The following is a 21992-nucleotide window of genomic DNA, read 5'->3' as shown; positions in this document are numbered from 1 at the left end:
ACATGTACCCATTCAGATGGAGACGTTTATTCTCAGCGAGGTAAGGCAAGTGTAGGACCTGGTATAAGAGAGATGCCGTAAAGTGGCTACCAGGTACACATAAAATTGGCCATTTTTATGCGCTAAACGCTCTCATTTTTCATATTTCTAGTGCAGTAATGCAGTTCAAATTTCGTGTTTCAAGTTTGCAGGTTTTAGCGCTGCAGTGTGCTGCCTTATTTACTTAACTATATACGAGTTGGCGACTCTAGGTTCAGCACCTGTTCACACTTAGTCTATGTTTGGATGTGCCGGTCAGGTTTTTGAAATATGAACTGGTAATGACCTGGAGAATCATAGTGGCAGGTGAATTTTAGCATTTGGTGAACATGGTAAATAAAGTCCAAAAAACAGTTGTGGAATTGCACTTTTTTTTGTAATTTCAGCACACTTGGAATTTGTCTCCCATTTTTGAATACATGAATTTGGTAAAACCAATGGTGTCGTTCAAAAGTACAACTTGTCCCGCAAAAAGCATGCCCTCATATGGCCATATTGATGGAAAAATAAAAAAGTTACGCCTCCGGGAAGAAGGGGAGCTAAAAACAGAAACGCAAAAACGAAAAAGGGCTCCATCATGAAGGGGTTAAATTCAGGTCTGGTTCAGCAAGCTAACATCCTTCCCTGTATTACCTCTCCATTTCTCCCCTCTACCGCTCTCCCTCTCCATCCTTCCCTGTGTTACCTCTCCATTTCTCCCTCTCTCCTTCTCCTCCTTCCCTGTGTTACCTCTCCATTTCTCCCTCTCCATCCTTCCCTGTGTTACCTCTCCATTTCTCCCTCTCCATCCTTCCCTGTCTTACCTCTCCATTTCCCTCTCTCTCTCTCTACATCCTTCCCTTTATTACCTCACCATTTCTCCCTCTCTCTCTCCGTCTTTCCGTTTTACCTCTCCATTTCTTCCTCTCTCCCTCTCCGTCCTTCCCTGTGTTTCCTCTCCATTTTTCCCTCTCTCCCTCTCCTCCTTCCCCGTGTTACCTCTCAGTTTCTCCCCTCTCCCTCTCTGTCCTTCCCTATCTTACCTCTCCATTTCTCTCTCTGTCCCTCTCCGTCCTTCCCTATCTTACCTCTCCATTTCTCTCTCTGTCCCTCTCCGTCCTTCCCTATCTTACCTCTCCATTTCTCTCTCTGTCCCTCTCCGTACTTCCCTGTGTCACCTCTCCATTTCTCCCTGTCTCCGTTCTTCCCTGTATTACCTCTCCATTTCTCCCCTCTCCATCCTTCCCTATCTTACCTCTCCATATCTCCCTCTCTCCCTCTCTGTCCTTCCCTATCTTACCTCTCCATTTCTCCCCTCTCCTTCTCCGTCCTTCCCTATCTTACCTCTCCATTTCTCCCTCTCTCCCTCTCCGTCCTTCCCTGTGTTACTTCTCCATTTCTCCCTCTCCCCCTCTCCGTCCTTCCCTGTGTTACCTCTCCATTTCTCCCTCTCTCCCTCTCCGTCCTTCCCTGTGTTACCTCTCCATTTCTCCCTCTCTCCGTCCTTTGCTGTGTTACCTCTCCATTTCTCCCTCTCTCCGTCCTTTGCTGTGTTACCTCTCCATTTCTCCCCTCTCCCTCTCCGTCCTTCCCTATCTTACCTCTTCATTTCTCCCTCTCTCCCTCTCCGTCCTTCCCTGTGTTACCTCTCCATTTCTCCCCTCTCCCTCTCCATCCTTCCCTATCTTACCTCTCCATTTCTACCTCTCTCCCTCTCCGTCCTTCCCTGTGTTACCTCTCCATTTCTCCCTCTCTCTGTCCTTCCCTGTGTAACATCTCCATTTTTCTATCCTCCTCTTTCCATCCTTCCCTGTGTTACCTCTCTATTTCTCCCTCTGTCCTTCCCTGTGTTACCTCTCTATTTCTCCCTCTCCCTCTTTCCATCCTTTCCTGTGTTACCTCTCTATTTCTCCCTCTTTCCATCCTTCCCTGTGTTACCTCTCTATTTCTCCCTCTCCGTCCTTCCCTGTGTTACCTCTCCATTTCTCCCACTCTCCCTCTCTGCTGTTCCCTGTGTTACCTCTCCATTTCTCCCTCTCTGCCGTTCCCTGTGTCACCTCTCCATTTCTCCCTCTCTCCCTCTTCGTCCTTCCCTGTGTTACGTCTCCATTTCTCCCCTCTCCCTCTCTGTCCTTCCCTATCTTACCTCTCCATTTCTCCCTCTCCGTCCTTCCCTGTGTTACCTCTCCATTTCTCCCCTCTCCCTCTCCGTCCTTCCCTATCTTACCTCTCCATTTCTACCTCTCTCCCTCTCCGTCCTTCCCTGTGTTACCTCTCCATTTCTCCCTCTCTCTGTCCTTCCCTGTGTAACATCTCCATTTTTCTATCCTCCTCTTTCCATCCTTCCCTGTGTTACCTCTCTATTTCTCCCTCTGTCCTTCCCTGTGTTACCTCTCTATTTCTCCCTCTCCCTCTTTCCATCCTTTCCTGTGTTACCTCTCTATTTCTCCCTCTTTCCATCCTTCCCTGTGTTACCTCTCTATTTCTCCCTCTTCGTCCTTCCCTGTGTTACCTCTCCATTTCTCCCACTCTCCCTCTCTGCTGTTCCCTGTGTTACCTCTCCATTTCTCCCTCTCTGCCGTTCCCTGTGTCACCTCTCCATTTCTCCCTCTCTCCCTCTCTGTCCTTCCCTGTGTTACCGCTCTATTTCTCCTTCTCTCCCTCTCCGTCCTTCCCTGTGTTACCTCTCCATTTCTCCCCTCTCCCTCTGCTCCTTCACTGTGTTACCTCTCTATTTCTGCCTCTCCCTCTCTGTCCTTCCCTGTGTTACCTCTCCATTTCTCCCTCTCTGTCCTTCCCTGTGTTACCTCTCTATTTCTCCTTATCTCCCTCTCCGTCCTTCCCTGTGTTACCTCTCCATTTCTCCCCTCTACCGCTCTCCCTCTCCGTCCTTCCCTGTGTTACCTCTCCATTTCTCCCCTCTCCTCCTTCACTGTGTTATCTCTCCATTTCTACCTCTCCCTCTCTCCATCCTTCCCTGTGTTACCTCTCCATTTCTCCCTCTCTCCGTCCTTCCCTGTGTTACCTCTCCATTTCTCCTTCTCTCCCTCTCCATCCTTCCCTGTGTTACCTCTCCATTTCTCCCTCTCTCCGTCCTTCCCTGTGTTACCTCTCCATTTCTCCCCTCTCCCTCTCCTCCTTCACTGTGTTACCTCTCTATTTCCCCCTCTCCCTCTGTCCTTCCCTGTGTTACCTCTCCATTTCTCCCTGTCTAACCTCTCCATCCTTCCCTGTGTTACCTCTCCATTTCTCCCCTCTCCTCCTTCACTGTGCTATCTCTCCATTTCTCCCTCTCCCTCTCTCCATCCTTCCCTGTGTTACCTCTCTATTTCCCCCTCTCCCTCTATGTCCTTCCCTGTGTTACCTATTTCTCCCCTCTCCCTCTCCTCCTTCACTGTGTTACTCTCCATTTCTCCCACTCCCTCTCTCCATCCTTCCCTGTAACACTTCTCCATTTCTCCCTCTCTCCATCCTTCTCTGTTACCTCTCCATTTCTCCCTCTCTCCGTCCTTCCCTGTGTTACCTCTCCATTTCTCCCTCTCTCCGTCTCCGTCCTTCCGTGTTACCTCTCCATTTCTCCCTCTCTTCGTCCTTCCCTGTTATATCTCCATTTCTCCCTCTTTCCATCCTTCCTTGTGTTACCTCTCCATTTCTCCCTCTTTCCATCCTTCCATGCTACCTCTCTATTTCTCCCTCTCCGTCCTTACCTGTGTTACCTCTCTATTTCTCCCTCTCCCTCTTTACATCCTTCCCTGTGTTACCTCTCTAATTCTCCCTCTTTACATCCTTCTCTGTGTTACCTCTCTATTTCTCCCTCTCCGTCCTTCCCTGTGTTACCTCTTCATTTATCCCTCAGTGTCCTTCCCTGTGTTACCTCTCTATTTCTCCTCTCCCTCTCCCTCCTTCCCTGTGTTACCTCTCTATTTCTCCCTCTCCGTCCTTCCCTGTGTTACCTCTTCATTTCTCCCTCTCTGTCCTCCCCTGTATTACCTCTCCATTTCTCCCTCTCTGTCCTTCCCTGTGTTACCTCTCTATTTCTCCCTCTCCGTCCTTCCCTGTGTTACCTCTCCATTTTTCCCCTCTCCCTCTCCTCCTTTACTGTGTTAACTCTCCATTTCCTCCTCTTCCTCTGTCCTTCCCTACTCTATTTCTCCCCTCTCCCTCTACTTCTTCACTGTGTTACCTCTTCATTTCTCCCACTCCCTCTCTCCATCCTTCCCTTTAATACTTCTCCATTTCTCCCTCTCCATCCTCCCCTGTGTTACCTCTCCATTTCTCCCTCTCCTCCTTCCCTGTTACCTCTCTATTTCTCCCCTCTCCCTCCTTCCCTGTGTTACCTCTCCATTTCTTCCTCTCCTCCTTCCCTGTTACCTCTCTATTTCTCCCCTCTCCCTCCTTCCGTGTTACCTCTCCATTTCTCCCTCTCCTCCTTCCCTGTTACATCTCTATTTCTCCCTCTCCCTCCTTCCCTGTGTTACCTCTCCATTTCTCCCTCTCTCCCTCTCCGTCGCCTCTCTATTTCTTCCCTCTCCCTCCTTCCCTGTGTTACCTCTCCATTTCTCCCTCTCTCCCTCTCCGTCGCCTCTCTATTTCTCCCCTCTCCCTCTGTCCTTCCCTGTGTTACCTCTCCATTTCTCCCTCTATCCCTCTCCGTCGCCTCTCTATTTCACCCTCTCTGTTGTTCCCTGTCTTACCTCTCCATTTCTCCCTCTCTCCCTCTCCGTCGCCTCTCTATTTCTCCCCTCTCCCTCTGTCCTTCCCTGTGTTACCTCTCCATTTCTCCCTCTCTCCCTCTCCGTCGCCTCTCTATTTCTCCCTCTCTGTCCTTCCCTGTGTTACCTCTCCATTTCTCCCTCTCTCCCTCTCCGTCGCCTCTCTATTTCTCCCTCTCTGTCCTTCCCTGTGTTACCTCTCCATTTCTCCCTCTCTCCCTCTCCGTCGCCTCTCTATTTCTCCCTCTCTGTCCTTCCCTGTGTTACCTCTCCATTTCTCCCTCTCTCCCTCTCCGTCGCCTCTCTATTTCTCCCTCTCTGTCCTTCCCTGTGTTACCTCTCCATTTCTCCCTCTCTCCCTCTCCGTCGCCTCTCTATTTCTCCCTCTCTGTCCTTCCCTGTGTTACCTCTCCATTTCTCCCTCTCTCCGTCGCCTCTCTATTTCTCCCTCTCTGTCCTTCCCTGTCTTACCTCTCCATTTCCCCCTCTCCCTCTCTCCCTCAGTGAGTAAACTCCTAGGAATGTGCTGGCTTTGGGTCACACACCATTTTCCCAGCCTGGATGCCAGAGCCAGAAAGAGAAGCAAATGAAATCATCTAGCATCAGAACAGGCCCGACACCCATGTACGTCCTCGCACCCTCTCCTCTACACCCAAATATAGAATATTCCACATATACCCACAAGGGGGTTTGTCTTTTCTAAAGTATTGATTTGTGTCCTCGAGTGACACTCAGGATCAAACCTCAAATACTGCAAAAGTCAGCACTAAGGTGCGGCTGCCATCTTCAGAACTCTCCCAAATTTAGAATTGCGATTTTGCTTTAAGTTCATGTCCCTCAGTTATGCCCCCTGGCAAAATATGAATAAATTGAAAGTGTCCTTAACTAGATAGACTGTCGAGGTCAGACACTTTTAGGGAAACATCTTATTGAAAAAAATTCTAAAACCAGTTGTCAGTTTCTTCATACATTACCAGGAGGAGTAACAGAGGAATAGCACAACACAGAGTTCCAAAGAAAAGCTGCTTTAAAATTAATATTTCATCATTCTTAAATGGAAAGTGTCACCAGGTTTTTGCCACTGAATGTGAAAGCAGCATAATATCGGAGCAAAGACGCTAATTCCTACGATTTCACTTGCTGGGCTGCTTGCTGTAGTTTTGATAGATTCATAGTTTTATTAGCAGACGATTATAGCTACAGGAGTAGCAAACTTGCTGCCATGTAGTCCTCCCTATTCATGAGCTCTGTATATTCCCTCCCCCACACTGATTGGCCGCTTTCTGCCTATGCACAGTGCACTCAGAAAGCTGCCAATCAGTGGTGTGGGCGGTGTTATACAGAGCTCAGCTTTCAAAGCTCTGCTACATCTTCAGAGATTTTATCAAAACTGCAGCAAACAGCCCAGTAAGTGACACATTGCTGGAATCAGGGTCTTGACTCCTATAAAAGTAGACATTTTCCCCAAAACTTTACACCACCTATTGGATGGCGCCAGTTTTGGCACCCAGAGACACATTTTAAGCCACACCCCTTTTCCGTTGACGTCATACCTCTTTCTCCAAGCCACTCCCCTTTGTCAGATGCAAAAAGTCTCTAAGAAATCACCAAAAATAGGTCTGAAACTTGATGATGTCATACTATGTGCTAGATTTTAGCCATTTTTCCCCAATGTCTATGCCCTGATAAATCAGTAGCTTTGCCCCAGACCAGTTCCTACGGGCACACTGATGGACATCTGTACTAGAAGCCTGACGTCCTCTGTGTAATCTCTGGTAGAGTGATTGTGTGACCTCGATAATTGACCCGCGCTGGGTGTTTATATCCTCACAATAGGGGTCTGCATATTCACTTCCCCTTCCAAACACAGAGTTCTATGACCTGCGCCCCGTGCACTTTCTGAAATAGGATCACTGGGCGTCATTGTCAGGTGGGTCGGGGGTCTTCAGATGTTTTTTTAAAAAGTCTCAATATTTTGGCGCAAATGTCCTCCCTCCTGTGATGCAATTCTGCACTTACATGTTAATGGTCTTACTATCAGATTTTTCTATAATATGACCCCATGCATTGCAAAGATTGGAATTTACTATGGAAAAATCAGCATTAGAATTTTCCAGGCTGAATTGCAGCATTTTCTAAATTCTGCATGGATTTTTCCACTATTTTCCTGATTTTTTTTTTTTTAGAAAAATAAATTACATTGATATTATGAAATGGTTCTAACAGCAAAACAATATACAGAATATGCAAGAGGCAACCATCTATATCATACATGCATTTTCCAAATTTGTAATCCTCATCCACAAATTGCTGCAGATATTCCGAGCAGAAACTCAATAAGAAATCATCAGATGTTCTTGATATTGCACAAAGAAACTTGAAACGTCATAAAAAATGTTAATATTATATAATCTGAACCATTTCACGTAAAGGATGTAACATCACTGTCTTACTTAAGGTTTGCAGACTGCAATAAATGCTGGTTTTGTTGTAGTATAAAACAACTGCAGGCTTATACTGTGGAGGAACTGGATTCAGCAGCCAGGAGATGGCGCTGTGTTTACTGTTATAATTTGCTTATGTGCATGCGATGTATATTGTATGACGTCTCAGGTCTTTCCTCGTGATGAAGGAGATACTAGTTGCTGTACATACCAAGTAAAAAGACTCTTTCTCCTATAATATTTGAGCGCTGATGATTCTGCTGAAAGCTGAAATTCCGCAACAGGTTGGACATTTGACAATGGCAGATCTTCACAAAAATCACAAAAAAAAGGAACAAGCTGTGACTTACCCTAACCAGCCGGGCTCTTTTCACCAGGTCATTGAGTTTACGCAGAGCCGAGTTCCTGGGCAGGTTCTGGATATCTTGGAACAAGTCCTGCTCTTCGAGTTCAAACAGACGCCTGTTGGCGGAGATCATCAGGGGCTCAGACCAGAAGGAGCCGATGTAGACCCGTAGAACTTCGGGCGTATTGAACACTTTGCCCAGTGACCACATCAGGGCACCATACACGCGCATCAACTGTTGGGTTTCCACCATGTCGGCCTTATTCAGGACAACACGTATTTTGTCCTCGTTACCTTTTAGGGCTCTAATGGCTTCAGAAAACTCATCTGAAATCTCCAACTTGTGGGCGTCAAAAAGAAGAATGATGCGATCGACTCGCTCAGCAAACCACTGTAGGACGGATGGAAAATCATAACCTAGGAAGAGAGAAGATGTTCTCATTAGTCTCTAAAGTTCTAAGAAATATTATAACATTGGAGGAAGACGTATTCTAGAAATTGGATGCAGATGGCAATTATTTAGGCTAAGTCATCAACATCAAGGTCCGACAGCTGGTACCACCTCTGATCAGCTGTCAGCAGATCTAGGACCGCAGCCCAGCTCCCATTTATTTCAATGGGAGCTAAGCGGGAGGACATAAGAACGACCAGTGCACTGTCTGTAGAGCTGGAGTGTCCCAGGTTTCTGGTGACTGCTGGACTTGGTAACAGCTCATCAGTGGGACTGACAGTTGTCGGACCGCCACCAATCATCAATCTGATACTGATGTTCTCCTGAATCCAGCATAGTTTTTCTTTTGGTCCTGGGCCTCTCCCTTCCTAAAATATGGTCCTCTCTTCTTTGTATAAACATTTATCTTATTTTATTTTTAGCCAAGTGGGCGTGGTCCTCAACTCTTCTCTACAGATGTTCTCTTAAGACTCTTAACCACACCCAGTTGGATAAAAAGACAAGATTTATATATAGGGAACAGGCGGCCTTATCTCAGGAACGGAAAGGAGCAGAAACTAAAGAAAAACATCAAAGGATTCAAGAAAACAGCGGCATTTACACCAAGTAAAAAAATGTACACATTTATGACAAGTGACTGAATACAGACTGATTTGCAGCATTTCCTAAATTCTTTATGGCAAGTGACGAATCCTCTTTAAAATTTCTTGTGTAATCAATGCGATATAAATTAGTCCTAAATTATTGGCCCCCACCCCCGTCAGGGCCGCTATTGTCTTTGGGCGGTTGCGCTGCAGTTCACTGGAACGAATGCACTCTCCACCTGATACCACTGTCACATTCATATGTTTATTCCGAATCTTCTAGATTAGTCCTAATGACGTTTGAAGGGATTTGTGAAGGGAACTGAAATATCTGGATTGAAGAAAGATATAAACAATTTATATATAACAGGACAGCAAATAATTCTGTGATGGATGAGAGCGAAGGACGGTTTATTTTACTGGTAATACGCTTGAATTAATTTGCGCCGATTCTTTTCTTGTTCTAAAAGATCTGGAATAAAAGGGAGCACGTTCTATACTTATAATCCTGGCGCATTCTTCTCCGATGTCTGGTTCATATCTGACACCTGCTCCTATGGAAAGTAATGCGAAGGCTGCGTGGGTTGGGAAGTGTTATCATTTAGCTATTTTAACTATTACCTATCACTAGTGGGTGGAATTACTTTAAGTGGATGTCCAGGACTATTATATATTTTTTACATGGGCTTAAAACCTCTGCTAACAGAGACAACTCCCTGCCTGTTCTACTAGGCACCAGGTCAGAGCACTCACCGACCGCTCCTGACGGCGATTCTGCTGCTCCATGTCATCAGAGCAGCTCTTCTTCTTCAGGGTTGCCCTGTCGACAAGGCGTGACTGCTGACGTCATGCTGAAACGGGCGGCTCCCTGCAGTTAAGCAGCGGGGAGCCGGCTGTCAGTCAGGATGACTTGGTCAGTCATTCTTTGTCAACAGAGCAGAGCGGAAGAGAAGTCAACGTGACGTCAACAGAAGCCACTGAATCACCGGCAGGAGCGGTTTGTGACTGTTCTGTTCCGGCAGAGATCCAGGCACAACAGGCAGGTACTTAACAGATTTTAATATCTAAGCCAGCCTTCATTTCTGTCACGCTGGTGTATAAAAAAAAGAGAGGGGGACTGGCTCAGATATTGAAATAAACCTGACAGACAACCCCCTTCACACACAGCACTGATGAAAAACCGATATAGGAAATGCTTTGTTGTGTCAAGTACAAACTAAATACGGATCTAGCGGCACTTGGGATAGCAGCCGATACATAAGAGTATCTTTGAGAACATTTATGGACATTTTTTAAAACTCCTTTATAGCCAGTACCAGAGACATAACGCCCCCTTTGGAGCAGATGAAACAATGTACCCATTACTGATTCTAAATATGAAGTGAGAATCTGCAGCTGCATCCCCCTCCTCCCCATCTCCGGAGGAAACACACAAACACGTGGAGAACATACAAACTTGGGCACAACATAAAACGGCAATGTTATAAGTGGTATACAATAGGTGCGGGCACTGTGACAGATTGGCAGATGGGGCAAGTTATGTGTCTGAGACTGAGTGTTCTTATTACTCATCTCAGCCCTTCTCCCATATATGAGCGACCACTTCTACAATACATAATTACACGTTACTATTATGCATGTTCTCCAGTGATGTGGCCCAGGAATTGCGCACCACCTTCCTTCCCTCCCCGTGTTGTTGAGCATGATCTGTCCGGCCATGTCCTCGTGCCCTGCACCCTCTGGTAGGGAGAGATAAGAGTCGGTTTCATTGTTAGTAAAAACTTTGGGATATGATTTCATTATTTTCTTTGCTGGCAGCAAAACCTTTCCCTCCTCCCCATCCATGGATTTCGGCTGCCTCCTCCTTTGCCAGGATTGAAACTTTCCAGCAAACCCATAGAACTAAGAGCCTTTTTTGGAAATGTAAAACTGGGAGGGAAGGGAGCCCAAGGGAGCCTGCGGGGCTGAGATCTTGGAAAGAGACGATTCTTCACTGGCAGCCACAAACTCGTCCTACTACCCTTACAGCTCTGTAGGACATTAACTCGTGGGCAGCTCTCGTATATGTGTGTGTTTCCTCTAGCATAAATGTCTGGTGGAACCAAAGTGGTTTTCCTGCAAAAACTGCAATTAGAGGGTTATTCCCACAACATCGATCATCTCGGTGGTCTGAACTCCTAAAAAATGAAGTTGTCAAATGCAATCAATGCCCCGTTACTCATGGCTCTGTCCCGCAGTTCCTTCAGGACAGGTCGTACATGCTCAGTAGCTCAACTGGCAATTTTACTATAGTGGGTATATTACGGTGTGAGCAAGCAGTTAGATGCACCATAAGAAGAGCCAGGAGAAGAAGCAGGGTGCTTCTGGGAAACCTAGTTTACGTTGGTCACAAAAGTGGCACTGAAAGACCATCCTGTTCACACAGAGCAGATACACAATCAGAAGGAAGACTAAGAAAATGGCCAGCGGGTTAAAGGATCATTTTTGTCAAAAGTCAGACATAGTGCTATACCTGTATATGGCGCATGGCCCAGAGATGTTCCTTCAGCGTCCTCAGTATGCAGTGATTAGTATTTACCAAAAGTGACCCAAGAAAGGACAACCGGAGACCGGGTAATGGGCACCCACCGGTCAACGATGCGCTTGGGGAATGGAGGCCCATCATGTACAAGCCAACAGAAGAGCTACTGTAATGAAAAATGCTGGAAAAGATCCTGCTGGCAATAATAGATCAATAATATGAGTCTCGGTAGCTGTAGACCTGTCAATGTCCATGGTGACCCTTGCCCAGTGCCAAAAGTGACTGCGATGAGGCATGTGAGCATCAGATCTGCACCATGGATCAAAGGACGAAGGGGGCGAAGTCTGATAAATCACATTTTCTTTTCCATCAAGTGGGAAATCGGGTGAGTGTGCGTCACTTACTTAGGGCAGAGATGGCACCGGGATGCGCCATGAGAAGATGACAACCTGGTGGAGATAGTGGGATGTTCTGGACAGCATTCTGTTGGGAAAGCTTAGGTCCTGGCATCATGTAGATGAGTCATATCCACATATCTAAATTTTGTTCAGACCAAGTCCCCCCACCCCTTCGTGGTGGAGATATTCTGTAATGGCAATGCCCTCTATCAGCTGGATAATGTCCCCCTGCTACAATGCAAAAAATTGTCCAGGAAGATGAAGAACATGAGAAAAGGTTTGAGCTAATGACTTGTCTCCATGTTCCCCAAATTTTGATCCAATCGATCATCTGTTGGATATGCTGGAAACACAAGTCTGATCCATGGAGGCCACACAGAGCAAAGCACAGGACTGATAGGATCTGCTTCTAACATTTTGTGCCACAGCTGGCACAATAGTCTTCTTGTAGGCCCACTAGGTGCTGTGCACATTGAATACCCATTATGGTGCAAATGAGAGCACAGTTTGAAAAATGTAACCTGCATCCATGAGTTTTGGCCAAAGCAACAGCCAGCCCCCATGTATTAGGATAGCCAGGCGGGTACCGTGCTGGACAGGCAAGTTACAAAATGCCCAAATAAGAATAAAAGGAGAATGCCAAGGCACTGTATGTACTGAGTGTGGCTGAGTAAGGACTAGCGGGGGGTGTGGTGCCTATGCAAGGAGGGGACCTGTGCCTGGCACCATGGCTGGCACTGAATGCTACCTTTCTTACTAAATGGTAATGGTCAGCCCTGGTAATAAATTCAGCATTATCGTCTATAAATCATAGGGCGTCTGTCACGTGGCCAAATAAAATGTCAAGATAGACGCGAACATAAGCATAACACAAATGGAGAGTTTGCATCATATGACATTTACGTCGCGTGGCATGCGGAGTTCTACATCTCTGATTTTCTTTTCTAAAGCCACGAAGTAGAAAAGGTTTGCCATCCCCCGCTTGAGAAGTTTAGGATCCTGAAGACACCATCTCTGACATGAGTAAGACCTGAACGGTCGAAACGCGTCGGTTTCAGACCTCCAGGGACCCCATTGTCATCATGTCTTTCCAATTTTGATGCTGGATTTTAAAGTTTGTTATCAATAAAATATTGGACTTTTTTCTGAAATGGAGTTTCACCCTGGAGATTTCTTTTCCTATCTCCGGTCTGAGGTCGGAAATTCCAATGCAAAAAGTATAATTATGAACTGATTTTAAGGTTTGTGAATACAGCAGGAGGAAAAACAGTCGGAGCTGAATGTTAGACTTTTCCTCCAACGAGCCCACTCCCTTTTGGGGAACACCTCTGTTTGTGCCGCTCCCAAGCAACCATCCAAAACATGGTACGGGAGGGATACCCCGGCTGTGGGGGGAGTAGGATAGGCACAGGATAGCCTCTGGGCTTCCCCATCAAAGCCCCCCACCTCCTCTATACACCCACGCACAGATATATGCACATACATGGCACCAGTGGAGTTATTAAGGAAAGGAATTTCACATGGAATGTATTATTATCTCTCTTTTTTGTCCAGCAAGAATTTCCACTCCGGCACAAATGGAGAATTCGGAGTGATCCCTCGTCTTCCCCCTATAGCTTGCGAACAGTTAATCGGCTGCAGACACAGCAAGGCCCAACAATGAATATTGCACAGAGCCCTGATTCATGTCTAACACAACACTGCAAAACATAGCAACAGAAAGCAGAGGCCCGACAGCTGGGAAACAAAAATGTTCCAGGACTAGCAAAAAAATGCTGACCTGTGTACAGAGCCTACCAGTGCCAGGGTGCCCTCTTATGTAATGTAAAACTATGTGCAATACCGCCACGCACCCTACTATCGTCTGCTAGGATCAGGCTGCCCTCCTAGATATTACCAAAAAATGTGTGATAGTGCCAAGATACAGACACTCCCATTATCTACCAGTGCCAGGGCGCCCTGCCGGTAGTCTAACTGCCCTCTTTTTACATAAAGAACATTGGAGAGCAGTCACAAGATACCATCATATATGTATACCAGGGCCTTGTCACCCTTCAGAGAGGAGAGATGGTGCAAAGATTGTCTCCTACTCTGGAGGACCTGATTTGATCATTTGAAGTCCGTGTAGCAGCAGCAGCGTAGCGCAGGTTGCCAATGACCAGGGCAAGTCTAGTATTTTGCAACTCCCTGACCTATGGACTGTTATTTCTCCCTGAGCCCTTTCCACCAATCCAGAATTGAACCCCTTATCCCCCAATGCCCATGTATTGTGTTTTACTATAATACTGATTTAAAATATAGTTTGTCCATTAACCTTCTTGCTATTTTCTTTTTTTCAGCATCAAATGTATAAAATTTAAAAAAATAAAAAGTTATAAATTGTTATATTTCTTTTCTAGATTTTTGTGGGGTTTTTATGTAATTGTTTTATAACCCTAGACCTAAACCTAATTCTATCACTTTCTCTAATGCTAGCCCTAAATCTAACTCTATCACTTTGCCTAGCGCTAGCCCTAAACCTCACCCTATCACTTTACCTAACGCTGGCCTAAACCTAACTCTATCACTTTGCCTAACGCTAGCCCTAAACCTAACCCTATCACCTTGCCTAACGCTAGCCCTAAATCTAACCCTATCACTTTGCCTAGCGCTAGCCCTAAACCTCACCCTATCACTTTGCCTAACGCTAGCCCTAAACCTAACTCTATCACTTTACCTAACGCTGGCCTAAACCTAACTCTTATCACTTTGCCTAACGCTAGCCCTAAACCTAACCCTATCACCTTGCCTAACGCTAGCCCTAAACCTAACCCTATCACTTTGCCTAACGCTAGCCCTAAATCTAACCCTATCACTTTCCCTAACACTAGCCCTAAACCTAACTCTATCACTTTACCTAACACTAGCCTAAACCTAACTCTTATCACTTTGCCTAACGCTAGCCGTAAACCTAACCCTATCACTTTCCCTAACGCTAGCCCTAAACCTAGCTCTATCACTTTCCCTAACACTAGCTCTAAACCTAACTCTATCACTTTGCCTAACGCTAGTCCTAAACCTAACTATCACTTTCCCTAATGCTATCCCTAAACCTAACCCTATCACTTTCCCTAACGCTAGCCCTAAACCTAACTCTATCACTTCACCTAACACTAGCCTAAACCTAACTATCACTTTGCCTAACGCTAGCCCTAAAGCTAACTCTATCACTTTCCCTAATGCTATCCCTAAACCTAGCTCTATTTCTTTTCCTAACACTAGCCCTAAACCTAACTATCACTTTGCCTAACGCTAGTCCTAAACCTAACTCTATCACTTTTCCTAATGCTATCGCTAAACCTAGCTCTATCACTTTCCCTAACACAAGCCCTAAACCTAACCCTATCACTTTCCCTAATGCTAGCCCTAAACCTAACTCTATCACTTTCCCTAATGCTATCCCTAAACCTAGCTCTATCACTTTCCCTAACACTAGCTCTAAACCTAACTCTATCACTTTGCCTAACGCTAGCCCTAAACCTAACCCTATCACTTTCCCTAACGCTAGCCCTAAACCTAACTCTATCACTTTGCCTAATGCTAGTCCTAAACCTAACTATCACTTTGCCTAACGCTAGTTCTAAACCTAACCCTATCACTTTGCCTAATGCTAGCCCTAAACCTAACTATCACTTTGCCTAACGCTAGTCTTAAACCTAACTCTATCACTTTGCCTAACGCTAGTCCTAAACCTAACCCTATCACTTTTCCTAACGCTAGCCCTAAACCTAACTATCACTTTGCCTAACGCTAGTCCTAAACCTAACTCTATCACTTTTCCTAACACTAGCCCTAAACCTAACTATCACTTTGCCTAATGCTAGTCCTAAACCTAACTATCACTTTGCCTAATGCTAGTCCTAAACCTAACTCTATCACTTTGCTTAACGCTAGTCCTAAACGTAACTCTATCACTTTTCTTAATGCTAGCCCTAAACCTAACCCTATCACTTTCCCTAACGCTAGCCCTAAACCTAGCTCTATCACTTTCCCTAACACTAGCTCTAAACCTAACTCTATCACTTTGCCTAACGCTAGTCCTAAACCTAACTATCACTTTCCCTAATGCTAGCCCTAAACCTAACCCTATCACTTTCCCTAACGCTAGCCCTAAACCTAACTCTATCACTTTACCTAACACTAGCCTAAACCTAACTATCACTTTGCCTAACGCTAGCCCTAAAGCTAACTCTATCACTTTCCCTAATGCTATCCCTAAACTTAGCTCTATTACTTTTCCTAACACTAGCCCTAAACCTAACTATCACTTTGCCTAACGCTAGTCCTAAACCTAACTCTATCACTTTTCCTAATGCTATCCCTAAACCTAGCTCTATCACTTTCCCTAACACAAGCCCTAAACCTAACCCTATCACTTTCCCTAATGCTAGCCCTAAACCTAACTCTATCACTTTCCCTAATGCTATCCCTAAACCTAGCTCTATCACTTTCCCTAACACTAGCTCTAAACCTAACTCTATCACTTTGCCTAACGCTAGCCCTAAACCTAACCCTATCACTTTCCCTAACGCTAGCCCTAAACCTAACTCTATCACTTTGCCTAATGCTAGTCCTAAACCTAACTATCACTTTGCCTAACGCTAGTTCTAAACCTAACCCTATCACTTTGCCTAATGCTAGCCCTAAACCTAACTATCACTTTGCCTAACGCTAGTCTTAAACCTAACTCTATCACTTTGCCTAACGCTAGTCCTAAACCTAACCCTATCACTTTTCCTAATGCTAGCCCTAAACCTAACTATCACTTTGCCTAACGCTAGTCCTAAACCTAACTCTATCACTTTTCCTAACACTAGCCCTAAACCTAACTATCACTTTCCCTAACGCTATTCCTAAACCTAACTATCACTTTGCCTAATGCTAGTCCTAAACCTAACTCTATCACTTTGCCTAACGCTAGTCCTAAACCTAACCCTATCACTTTGCCTAACACTAGCCCTAAACCTAACCCTATCACTTTGCCTAACACTAGCCCTAACCCTATTACTTTCCCTAACACTAGTCCAACCCTAACCCTAGACTTAACCTTAACAGCAGGGTTAGAAAAGTGTGTAAAAAACATAAAGTTTATTATAACATTGTGATTTTTCTTGTTTTTACAGGGGACACTTTAAAAAAATCTGGGACAGGTTCCCCAGCAGGTCTCTGTATCTCTCTTCTTGCAAAATTGTAAGTGGGATGAGAGGTGGGGAGCTGTGAGAGAGCAAAGTGCAGCCATTGTAATCTTTGTTGCTGCCTGTGCAGAACACATCCGTCAAGATGAGTTTGTCTTCTTCACATCATCCCAGTAAGAGACTGGGATGACAAAGCTCACGTCATCATATCGTGAGATTTGTCATACTGTATTAGTCGCTGCAGCAGCTGGTGGCAAACCTATCTTGACTGCTGCGCTCTGCAAAGGAACCAACTGAAATGTCAAAACATCCAGTCTTTGTGGACATGTATTTCCCAGCTATCATATACAGAGGTAACTTATCACCTATGATATCTCTAAGGCATGGCTGGTTTTTAGGCTCCCATTACTTGTTTATATACCGGAGCCAGTAGGCAGAGGGCCAGGAGCAGAGACGTGGCCGCTCCTCGAGAGAAGGGATATTTCCATAAACAATAGCGGATTATGTTTAGATCAGATAATGGTTGCAGATTCCTGCTGCCCTCTGCCCTTCCCTTCTCCAAACACACAGGATGGGACATCCTGCACTATGTCTAACCCGGCTCAATGGACGGTCTTCCTAAAAGTTACCTATTTCCTAATCGTAGGGTGCAAATATAGCGTCAATTCTTTCAAGTCTATACACGTCTTTAGGGAGAAGAAGGTACTGCAGGTACCTCGGGGTCAGCACATATACTCCTATCAGGTCCCCTATCTAGAGGCAGCAAATGATTAGCTCATGCTGAGTGTGAGGACTGTTTTTATTATGATTTTTTTTTAATCATATTAAAAAAAATGTGCTGCTGTCTCCTCCCAGTCATAGAGAAAGCCTGTGAGTCCTGCTTCTTTCACCCTCTCATAGAGAAAGCCTTTGATTGCTGCTTCCTTTGATTGCCCTGCATCCTCCCTCCACTGGTAGAGAAAGCCTGTGAGTCCTGCTTCCTCCTCCAGCTCATAAAGAAAGCCTGTGAGTCCTGCTTCCTCCTCCCACTCATACAGAAAGCCTGTGAGTCCTGCTTCCTCCTCCAGATCATAAAAAAAGCCTGAGTCCTGCTTCCTCCTCCAGCTCATAAAGAAAGCCTGTGAGTCCTGCTTCCTCCTCCCACTCATACAGAAAGCCTGTGAGTCCTGCTTCCTCCTCCAGATCATAAAAAAAGCCTGTGAGTCCTGCTTCCTCCTCCCGCTCATACAGAAAGCTTGTGATTCTTGCTTCCTCCTCCCACTCATACAGAAATCCTGGGAGTCCTGCTTTCTCCTCCCACTCAGAGAAATCCTGGGAGTCCTGCTTCCTCCTCCCACTTATAGAGAAAGCCTGTGAGTCCTGCTTCCTCCTCCAGCTCATAAAGAAAGCCTGTGAGTCCTTCCTTCTCCAGCTCATACAGAAAGCCTGTGAGTTCTGCTTCCTCCTACTGCTCATACAGAAAGCCTGTGAATCTTGCTTCCTCCTCCCACTCATAAAGAAAGCTTGTGAGTCCCGCTTCTTAACCCTCTTGTAGAGAAAGCCTGTGAGTCCTACTTTTTCCTCACACTCAAAGAGAAGGTCTGCAAGTTCTTTTTCCTCCAACTCATAGTGAAAGCCTGTGTGTTCTGCTTCCTTTTTCCAATCACAGAGAAAGCCTGTGAGTCCTGATTCCTTTTCCCACTCACAGAGAAAGCCTGTGAGTCCTGATTCCTTTTCCCACTCACAGAGAAAGCCTGGGAGTCCTGCTTCCTCCTCCCACTCATAAAGAAAACTTGTGAGTCCTGCTTCCTTAACCCTCTTATAAAGAAAGCCTGTGAGTCCTGCTTTTTCCTCCCACTTAAAGAAAAAGTCTGCAAGTTCTTCTTCTTCCTACAACTCCTAGAGAAAGCCTGTGAGTCCTGCTTCCTCCTCCCACTCATAGAGAAAGCCTGTATGTTCTGCTTCCTCCTCCCACTCATGGAGAAAGCCTGTGAGTCCTGCTTCCTCTTCCCACTCATAGAGAAAGCCTGTGAGTCCTGCTTTTTCCTCCCACTCAAAGAGAAAGTCTGCAAGTCCTTCTTCTTCCTACAACTCCTAGAGAAAGCCTGTGAGTCCTGCTTCCTCCTCCCACTCATGGAGAAAGCCTGTGAGTCCTGCTTCCTCCTCCCACTCATAGAGAAAGCCTGAGAGTCCTGCTTCCTCCTCCCACTCATAGAGAAAGCCTGAGAGTCCTGCTTCCTCCTCCCACTCATGGAGAAGTTGGTGGGGTAATCAGGACTCACATATTTTCTCTATAAGTATTTTAGGCAAAACAGAGACCTACAGTAAATGTCCTTACTGGCCTTGGGGCGAGCTTCTTCCACCTGGAAGAACCTACATCCTCTCTTGGCCACTGACTTGAGACATCTCAGAAGGCTTCCTACATTTGGGTAGTTATGCTTTAAAGAAGTTATCTACTCAATATTTTTGTTTTTCCTGCAATCAACAATCGAAGGTCAAGACGAGGGCACAATTGTGGAAACTCTCATTCCCAGTTTGGTGCCCATTTGCTCAAGAGGTGGGTTTGGTTGAGTTTAGATAGCACTGGTTTTGGTATGAGACAGAAGTAATGGGATGTCTCATTGGTGGTTGGATCAGCACTGAGATGAGACGAAAGATGTGGCTTTGAAGTTCTCATGGCCACAAATACATGAAGTGTGAGCTTGGTCAACATGGTTATACAGTACATTATCTTGGGTTATAGTCCATGTATTGGATGTCCATCATGAAGTTATTGTGGTCTACGGGTGGGTTTTAGATTAACACAGGTATTGCACTCACCTCGGCTCACCCGCTGTTTGGCCCCAGACAAGATGCCCGGAGTGTCAATTAGGCTGATGCTTTCCAAGACTTTGTTTGGCAGATGGGCGCACATGAATCTGTCCAAAAGAAGCAAAAAGAAGTAACCTAGAAACATAGATATATAATAATCTGTAACAAAAACCAAAAGAAAGATTAAATATTGGACCGGTCCTAAGAACCATTAATTTGTAACCATAAAACTAAAGCTATTTAGAAACAGCGCCACTCATGGCCATGTCTGCAATTGCAGCTTAGCCCCATTCAAATTACTAATATATCCTTGGCCCTCCTACCATTTTTTGTAAAAAAAATCTTTCAGACTAAATACGTCAGTAAGGTTACATTAGAAATCTATGTTTATAAACCACTCTGAACACATACGGGTAAGGAAACCATTCCCATCAAATATAAACAGTGACATGCTAATAATATTCCAGATCCTGTCGACTAGGAAATGTCCAGTACTGTCAGGAGGGGGCAGGAATGTTCCTCTTAAAGAGAGCCGAGACTGACAGTATAAACTAAGTACGTAGGGGATATAGTCCATCTAAAAATCTCACCTTTATTGTTCTAAAAGCTGCCTCCGATTTACAGAAATCGGTTTAATTAGACATGCTAATTGGGGTGCATGGTGCACCCTGGGTGTGGCCAAGAGGCTCAGTGCACTGCTCCACCCACTGGTTTGGCATGACCCTCCTCCCTTACTAGTGATTGACAGGACTGGCTTGCCTGAGCTTTCTCTGCAGATGGTACCCTCTCCAGGTAAGCCAGAGCTGTCAATCACCAGTTAGGGAGGTGGGAACATGCAAAACTAGTAGGCGGAGCAGTGCACTGAGCCCATTGGGCACACCAGGAGTGCACTGAGCAGCCTAATTAGCATGTTTAACGTGTGTGTGCGTACGTGCGTGCGTGCGTGCGGGTTATATTTCCCATTGCAGCTCAGAGCCATAGAAGATTAGGAAGCTGAGCTGTAATACCAGACACAACCTGGGGACAGGTGTGGCGCTGAATTTGGAGTAAAGTAGCCATGTTTTTCTAATCTTGAACAAGCCCCTTAACATCTACATTGGAATCCCATCACTAGTGGATTTCCTAAGCTAAATTGCCAATTTCTTCCAGAAAATGTTTCCCTGTAATTTTCTCTTTCCAGGATTAAAGGAATTGCCCATGTAACCAGGTCTTCGCGCCCCCATTGCAGGGGCTTATATATCACTAGATGGTGGCCCGATTCTAACGCATCGGGTATTCTAGAATATGCATGTCCACGTAGTATATTGCACAGCCCACGTATATATCATTCACTTACCTGTTCAGAAAAGTGTTCCCAAAAGGGTTGAGCTTGCGGAAGGGTTTATTGGGGTCCACCATCAGCGCATTCCCAGGGATGACCCCCTCCGTTTCCCCATGCATGACGGCAATAAAAGAGTCGGTGGTGGGCTCAGGTCCAATCCGACTCCCTGGGATGTCCTGCTCCAGGAGATACTTAATGAAGGTGGTCTTCCCGGTGGAATATTGCCCCATGACCAACACCATGGGCTTGTTGTCAAAGTCAGCATCTTCCAGAGCTGGAGAATGAAAGTCATGGAACCTGTAGTAATCTTCTACTGGTTTCAGCTTCTTCTTATACAGGTCCTTAAGACCCTCAGTGACCGTATGGATAACTTCTGGGGTCTTCTTGTTCTTCTCATTCTTCTTCATCCAGCTGAACATCTTCACAGTATTTTTTCACGTTTCTTTTTTTCCCCCTCAACTTCTTTCCTTCACCTGTAGGTTTGTGGGACAATATGAAGATCTTCTACACTCTAGTCCTCCTGATCTTCTAAGTCTGCCTCCTTCTCTTGTCTCCGAGCTGTCAGTCTGAAGCTATAGACCACAGTTCATCCCCCCCCAAAAAAAAGTCCCGTAAAAACAGGACTGGAAAAAAAAGGGCAGGCAGGAACAGGGTGTGTGCTAAGGAGGCAGGAGCGAATAGTAGGGTGGGGAAGTAGGACCACCTTTATGTGTCCATAGAGAGTGTTAATAGGTCAATTTCAGAATGGGAGCTTCTTACTATCCCAAACCCCAAAGTGAAGATGATGCCAAAAACACAGTGGAAAACAGCTGTATAGAGAGAATGTATGAGTTATTCCGAGGGGGGATATTCCACTCCCTGGGTGCCCACCCCACTAAAGGAATGCACTAATTGTCATGCTAGGGAACACGAGCATCTTATGCCATCTAGTGGGAGAGAAAAAATATAGCTCTAGTATTTCTTCAAAAAAAAGTTCTACTGTCCTTGTGATATTTTGCTATTTTTGTTTCGCTTACGTAATGAACATTTCATAGCGTCGGGGACACATACGTTATTTTTCACCGGCGGACTGGTCCTTGAAATGGTCACTAAATCAGCAGAAAAATTGTCAAATGCGAATACATATGAGCACCATAAAAGATAAAGTGAGAAGAGGATATCTCCATAATAGGACTTTCAATAAAACATTGCAGATTTGTACCGCATGAGATCTTATCTAGGTCTGTAGGTGCA

At 45.5% G+C, this 21992-nt stretch overlaps 1 protein-coding gene across 1 annotated transcript in view; it reads right to left on the bottom strand.

Moving 5' to 3' along the window:
• The window catches only part of EHD2 (EH domain containing 2), a 33576-nt gene extending 12028 nt beyond the window's left edge, over positions 1 to 21548 (bottom strand). Inside the window, exons 1-3 of the mRNA XM_069746610.1 lie at positions 20775 to 21548; positions 19448 to 19545; positions 7525 to 7937 (exon numbers count right to left, since the gene is read on the bottom strand). Of these exons, the coding sequence (XP_069602711.1) occupies positions 7525 to 7937; positions 19448 to 19545; positions 20775 to 21178 (915 nt within the window). The 5' untranslated portion in view covers positions 21179 to 21548. The remainder of the gene's footprint in view (positions 1 to 7524; positions 7938 to 19447; positions 19546 to 20774) is intronic.
• Positions 21549 to 21992: the final 444 nt, after the last annotated feature.

The sequence above is a fragment of the Ranitomeya imitator genome, chromosome 2, assembly GCF_032444005.1.
Source record: "Ranitomeya imitator isolate aRanImi1 chromosome 2, aRanImi1.pri, whole genome shotgun sequence".
NCBI lineage: Eukaryota > Metazoa > Chordata > Amphibia > Anura > Dendrobatidae > Ranitomeya > Ranitomeya imitator.
The sequence above is the reverse complement of the archived record's forward strand: the minus strand, read 5'-3'. Positions and strand labels throughout refer to the sequence as shown.